A 7,134-nucleotide genomic window follows, 5' to 3' on the forward strand; every position below is an offset into this window, starting at 1 on the left:
TGATTGATCGGATCAAAATTAGTAAAAGATAATTGAGAAATTACTTGCGTATATGTTGTTGATGAAAGCATGCGCTGCCCAATGAAGAAGAAAAATCATATCCACAAGATCCATGATCAAGTTACAAAGAAGAATCATATTAATTGGTTAAGAAACAGAATCATATCTAATCAAGATAAGCTCAACAAAAAAACTAGCAGTTGTTTTTGTTGGCAATCACTTTGAATTCCTAGGAGTAGACATGGCATCCACTGTGTGAAAAAGGCCCATATTTGACGGTCTTAGCCCGTCAAATTTTGAGAAATTTGACGGACCCTCCCGTCGAATATTCTCTTTGTAGAATTATTTTTTTTACGGCCCTGGACTATCAAATTATTGGAGAATGGACTTCGAAAAAAACAAAAAAAAATCCATAGAGTATGACCGTCAAATTTGGAGGTTTAACAAACAATAGCACGATCCTCTAATTCACCAATCACAATGAACGAAATAATATATAAAAAAAATCAGAAAAAGAAAAAACAAAAGAAAAATCATAAAACAAGCTACAAATTAAATTAAATAACCCAAAATTAATATACATGTAAACCTCTTTGTTAAGATCGAAAATTCTGTCGAAGCTACAAATAACTGACAACAATTAAACTAAATAAGACCAAATGATATTGAAATTACTGGATCGGCAACATCTTTGGTGGAGGTCGGTGTTGTTATCATTGTAGATTGGGGAATGAACTCTTGTGCTTCACGTGCCGCTTTTTCCTTGGCCTTTTTCGTACTTTCCAGCACCTCCTCCTGCATGCAGCATTTCATTAATCATTTTCCCTATATTGCATCCATCGATAAGTAAAAACCATTCAAAGGGGAAGAACTATAACTACATACTAAAAGAAAAAAAAAAAAAGAACGAGAATGGGAAGCATGATAGGCAACCGGGTTAATTAGATTACTATTACATCGGTGGGGAGGGGTACATAGAAAGTGAAGTTCTCGAACACAATGGTAGACTCAAAATTACCTAAAGTTGATACGTTTAAGCTGATTTTAGATAAACACAGATTTTGTACTATTTTAATAGCCAACTTGCATACCTTCCCTTCGGGTTTGTTCCTTTACGGAACCAGAGGAGAATGGTATCTTCTGCAAGCACATCCTAGTCGTAGAGAGATCTCACAATTTCAGGGAATAACTTCATTAGTTTGGCATCCTCGTAGCATTGGATCTGAACTTTGTACAGATCAATAAGATATGCAAAATAGTTGTTGAGATAGATAAAGAAATTTCCAATGAAGCCTAAAGCTCACACAAGATCAATAAGATATGCAAAATCACTGACAATAACAATAATCTCAGACTATTTAGATAGAGCTACAATTCATTTTGCTTACCCTCCATAGACAGATCTCATGTCCATGACATTCCTCACTGTAGACCAGTCAATTCCCATCCCACTCAGATACGACTTGCCAACAACCCGTTTCCAATGTTTGTTAGTTCAGCCATTTCTACAATAGATTTCATGAGAAGAAACATTGTTAGATATTTACCCAAAGAAATCCCTCTCTTAAACACAAAGTGACTAGGTAAGGATGTATCTACCTTTCCAGATCATAGAATCATCTTTGCCTTTCCTGTAAACTGGAGTAGCTAACCACACAAAGTGACCACCAGGTCGCAACACGCGATTCAGCTCTAAGAGAAGTTTACCACCTGTATATTTTAAATCACAATGAGCTCCTATAACAAAATATGTTATTAAAACAAAGAATCAAATTGAAATTGTAAGATTGAAAATACCTTCAACGTGCCAAGGCACCCTACAGTGTGCACAGTGGACAACATCAAACACCCGGTATGCCCCTTTCAAGTGCGAACTGCACTTGGGCTTCATGTTCATCCTTGGGAGCAAATGACATTGTAAGCACATCTTTATCAAAAAGAAATCCTCCAAAACTGGCCACACCACATCCAACATCTAGTACTACACGGGACCGTTTCCCCCATGCTATATCAGACAAACCCTACAGTGAAGACCAGATAAATTAATGTTCATAAATCTTATTAAGACAACATTTAACTGATCTCAACCAATTAACAGTTCTTTGGGGAAATTCGTAGTTAGTCAGTAAAAAGATTATTCGAATAAGAAGATAAAATATATTGAAAGTGAAACAAAGTAGATATAAGGTAAAGAAGCATTTACTTTCTCAATGAACTCGATGTAAGAATCAAATGTGTTTTTGATAACCAATGGGTGAAGTTTCAATGTGTTTTTAACAGAAAGAGATTTCTTTGGTCCATAGTTCCCTTTGCAATAGCTGGGGTCTTTGGAAGGAGAGAAATAGAATGGTCATTCAAAGAAAGGAAAAAAAAACACAACTCATGATGTCATCCTAGAATACTGGGGCTGCTTTTTTGTTGGTGTAAACCAAGCAAAGATTACAAGGGGTGTTTTCCTTGAGGATTGTCTTCAAATGGGATTTGATGTGTTCTATATATATCCTAGTCAGCTTGTTTCTGCTTTTGTTGTTTGTTGTTACTATCTTATTTGGTCTGTTTTTGTACTTAGGGGATGTCATGTCATCCTCCTGTTTCTTTGAATAAAATTATACTTTAAAAAAACAAGTGATTCAATTCTTGTCATAGTTCAAATAGCAAGATTTGTTACCAAAAAGACTAAAGATTTAGCTTAAAAGATATCATATTTCAAAACATATAAACTGAAATAATACTTAGATTACCCAATCAAGAAGATAAATAAGCTCCTCTTTCGGCTTATAATTTGTGTTGTTCTGCCCACTGACAATCTCTAATGCTACAACTCCAAAGCTATAAACATCTGCTTTGTTCATCAAATAACCCCTCATTGCATATGCAGGAGCCATATATCCACTATAAAATCCAATTTTCATGGTTAAACAATATAGCATTAGAATAGTACATAGTTTGCAAAATACTAAGTCCAACAATTGAAATTAAGCCGTGCTACATTACAAAAGAGAGAACTACTAAAAACATAAATGTGTAAATCACACTCGCTTTCCTTCTCAATAGTGTCTCCAATAAAATCAAGTATATCTGAGATATAAAATTTCCCAAGAAAAACTAAAGAAATTTTGAAACATTCACCAACATCTCTAAACATAAACAGAGAATAATGGAATCAAACAATATAGCATCAAAATAGTACATAGTTTGCACATGTACTTACATATCTTTTTTTATTGCTCCAGTCCATGAATTTTTCAGTCTTTCTCTCACCGTTATAAAGCTTACAACCCGCACCAAATTGCTTCTTTTGGATGATGCTTTCATCATTTTGTTGCACATACCTGACCCATCTTAGTTGAATCTACTTTATTTTACCACATATCAAGGATACTTCTAGATTCCCTCGTATGTGCTCATTCATGTTTCCTCTTTCCTAGTCTTTTCATTCACTATGGCAACACCCACAACTCTGCTACACTTGTTCTACACAATTTTATTTTTTGATTACCAACCATTCTGATCCATAAAGCATACGTTTGTTTTATCACTTCCATGTAAACCTTTCTTTTTAGGTTGATTGGTGTGAGTGAGTCACATACTATCAAGAAGCACACCTTCATTTTAGTCACCCAATTTCTAATGTTATACCCTACTTCTTGTTCAATTTATCCCCTTCTATGTATTGTTGAACCTAGATAACCCAGCCCAATAAGGCTTGATAACACTATGCAAATCCTGTCCACAATGGGTCGACTGGGCCAAACCCTGGCCCATTCACAACATTATCTAGAGGTGTTTTGAGGTGACTAAAAACGCTAGAGCATCAAATTGAGCATGAGAGATAGAGAGAGAACTTCATCTATGGGCTACGGGAACCTAACCAAATGAATAGCCAAATCTAGGCACACAATAAAGCCTAAACTAAGCCCACTTTTTAGCCCATTTAAAGGCATATAAGAAACCATCTGATCATCTCATTTACTCCAAGAGATACCACAAAATGCTCTATATATAATCGATGACATAGTGGCTAGGCATGATCAAAGCATCATTCTTCGCATACAACATTATTCTAAGGTGAGTTGACTTCATACCAATAGTAACTGAAAGTTCAATAAAAATGAAATGTGGAGGAAAAGCAAAGAGGAATGGAGAAGAAAGTAAAAAATGACTCATGTTGATGGCCAAGCTCAGGCTTGGGAGCTAGGCTTGTCGGGCAACTAATGTTAATGCTGATTCCTAATTTTATTGTCTAATGCCAATGCATTTGCCTAATGTCATTCCCTAAATCCTAAGGAAATAGGAAAGAAACAGAAATAAGGAAAGACAAAAATCAACTTCCAAATAATTCACTACTTCAACACTTACACAATAACATTCACAACTACTTCAACACCTACAATTTGTGAGGCTAAGGTCTCCTCAAAATACAAATTTGAACTTGAATAATAACTTCTTTATACTAGAAGGTATGAAGAAAAATGATTCTTCTCTTGTTTTGTCACCCATTAAAGTTACTCCCCTACACATCAGGGTTAGAGATAGATCTCAAAAAAAATATCTTGATGTGGCCTAGTATGGGAAGTAACTTGGTAGTTCTCTTGAATTTAAAACTTAAAGATAGAAAAGTCCTAATGAAATAGTTATGGGGGACCATTAATTGTCCCAAACCTACTCAAGTCAGAATCTACAAAAACCATTCATTGATAGATAAATCGATCACCATGTGCTAAGCCATTACCTCTCTTGGTTGAATCATAGAAGGTATATGCTCAAAGTCGTCAACAGATTCACTATAAGGTTTCCTCACTGAGCTTTCTCTAGATGTTACCTCACCAACCCCAAATATTGATGAAATGGCACAATATCTTCCAGTTGAATTACCTGTTAATAGATAATAACCAAATGAAATTTGTACTCCATACGTTTTCTATTTTCAAATGTTTTCCATCAGAATGCTACAACTATTCAAGGGGCATTTGTATGAAACCAAATTAAGAAATTAACTTAAATAAAATAAGGACAATTTCTATTAATTCATTTTGCAACTTTAGAAGTTCCAAATGAAGTGATTTGTAAATTGAAGTCATCAATCGAAGTATTTGTTTAATGAGAAATAGGATGCAAAAAAGAAAAGATAAAAGATAATGATGTAATCCCCACTGAGAAATGAAGTCATTAGGATCTCATTCCTTGACCCATTCCCAATCCCTGCAAATAAGAACAATGTTGCCGAAGTAGGAAATTTTCTAAACTAAATTAATGTATATCTTTCTCCTAATATAACAAATAAAAATGTGCTTTGGCAAGGTTCATTTCTTCAAACAACTCAAGTAAACTAATTTTGAGGCTGGATGGGGCTCAAGCTAGGATTATCTCTGGACCATTTTTTGCCTGGCCCATTGCCCAACATTTGCATTTATAAAGCATGGCCAGACTTGTTTCTCTCTATAATTTTTTATTTGGTTTGATATATGTGCATTTGTCACATAGCACTTCAAAATTCTCCAACTTCAAGTACTAATTCTAAAGCACTTGCATGTGAGGTGTTTTAGAAATTATATGTTTGAATTTCATGGTTCAAAGAATTTTATGTAGTCAAACAAGTTGAAAGCTTGCTATAGTGTGCCAGTCTGTCCTACTAGAAAATGCAGATGACTTCCTTCGCACACAGAGATTGAAACTATTGTAATTAAATCTAAAATCTATATCATCAATGACTCAGTTTTTTTAGGTTGTGAAAATAAACATGATTTTATTCAGGTTGGAGACTTTACCTGTAATGAGTTCAGAATCCAGTATTTGGTAGAACGAGTAGCACTGTAAGTCTGCACAATCAATTAGAATTAATATTATTAAAAATAAAAACCTAAGATGTTGGTCAGAAACATTAGATCCAAGATTCAATCATCAAATCTTGGACCATTCACCAATGACTCACCTTTACTATCGGCACTACAAGGAAGGCCACCCACACAAACATAAGCAACCCAAACTCTTTCCAGTTTATTATTAAATTTAAGTTGTCAGTTTTTTTTTATTGGTAAATGATTTGCATGCAAAAGCTACCTTTTATGTCCATCCACTTCAGATTTACTTCGAATTTATGTTTTGATTATGGAGTCAGTTTTAGTTTTTATGTTGTTTTTGGGTTATGTCGAATATACAACTTATTATTCTGTGTATAATCTTTGATGTACTCTCACAACATTTTGTTTGGTCTTCTTCAACAATAGAGGTTATGATTTATTCCACATACAGTTATAACAGAACATACAACTCTCGTTCCTTCTTTTTGGTAGGTAATTGTTGACGAAATGAAAAAAAAGTGGAGAAACCCAATGTACAAAAGAAGCAAAGGGAAAAAAATTGAGGACCTCATTGAACTACTTGAAGCAAAACTAAAACTAATCACCAAAATACTATCTATCACCAATAACAATGTTGTCTCATCGACACACCAAGTCTTCAAACCATATACTTTTGCACTCTTTGCAAAATGAATTCTACTAATAAATCAAAGTTCAACTTTAGCCTCTTGGGATTCATGAATCAAAAGCTTCCACTTTGCTTTTGAATATTCTAACTTTTCTCTAACAACAAATAGAAGAAACCTCCACAAAATAGCACAACAAGAACCAAAGGCAGATGATGATCAGTTTTAGAGAAGCTGGCACACAATCTTCTAGATCATCCAACTAATTCCACAAATTTATAGTATAATTCGTAATGAAGAAGCAAGGTTAAAAATCTTGTATCAAGACAATCTTTCCAAAGTGTATCTCAACAAAAACATCTCGTTTGACTATCAAAATGAACCAGTCTTAGGTAATGATTATATGCCCACACTAGGAAATTTCTTAGTTCTTACCCCCATTTGATTAGTCCAGAATTGTTATTGAAGGAAAGTGGACGCTAAGATGTTAAATGAACAATATACAAACACATGTACATTGAGATACGAATTCTAATATCTTAATATTTGTAGTTTAATCCATTACATTTTACTAGGTATGATCCTAAATCCCCAACTAAAATAGAGCATACTTCTCTAAGTTTAACTCAACTACTATTTAGGACTCCTAGTTTAATTCTCGTAATTTGAAGCATACCAAAGAGCTGAACAATGGTAAACTCAGCTCA

General features: G+C 34.2%; 1 protein-coding gene across 1 annotated transcript; it reads right to left on the reverse strand.

Annotated features, from left to right (window-relative positions):
• Positions 1-528: 528 nt before the first annotated feature.
• On the reverse strand, positions 529-2,323 carry LOC147410697 (putative methyltransferase PMT25). The gene is made up of 4 exons (XM_086444859.1): positions 2,204-2,323; positions 1,798-2,021; positions 1,600-1,710; positions 529-1,505 (listed from the first exon to the last, which is right to left on the reverse strand). The coding sequence occupies exons 2-4, from the start codon at positions 1,973-1,975 to the stop codon at positions 1,453-1,455; spliced, it is 342 nt and encodes a 113-aa protein (XP_086300985.1). The 5' UTR covers positions 1,976-2,021; positions 2,204-2,323; the 3' UTR covers positions 529-1,452.
• Positions 2,324-7,134: the final 4,811 nt, after the last annotated feature.

This window comes from Akebia trifoliata, chromosome 1 (assembly GCF_017979445.1).
Source record: "Akebia trifoliata isolate Shusen 1 chromosome 1, ASM1797944v1, whole genome shotgun sequence".
Classification (NCBI taxonomy): Eukaryota; Viridiplantae; Streptophyta; class Magnoliopsida; order Ranunculales; family Lardizabalaceae; genus Akebia; species Akebia trifoliata.

Coding starts and splice junctions, on each gene's coding strand:
- LOC147410697 (XM_086444859.1), bottom strand. CDS start 1,975: ATGTTGGATGTGGTGTGGCCAGTTTTGGAGGATTTCTTTTTGATAAAG. Junction 1,711..1,797: donor GGTGCCTTGGCACGTTGAAG/GTATTTTCAATC, acceptor TAAAATATACAG/GTGGTAAACTTCTCTTAGAG. Junction 1,506..1,599: donor TGATTCTATGATCTGGAAAG/GTAGATACATCC, acceptor AATCTATTGTAG/AAATGGCTGAACTAACAAAC.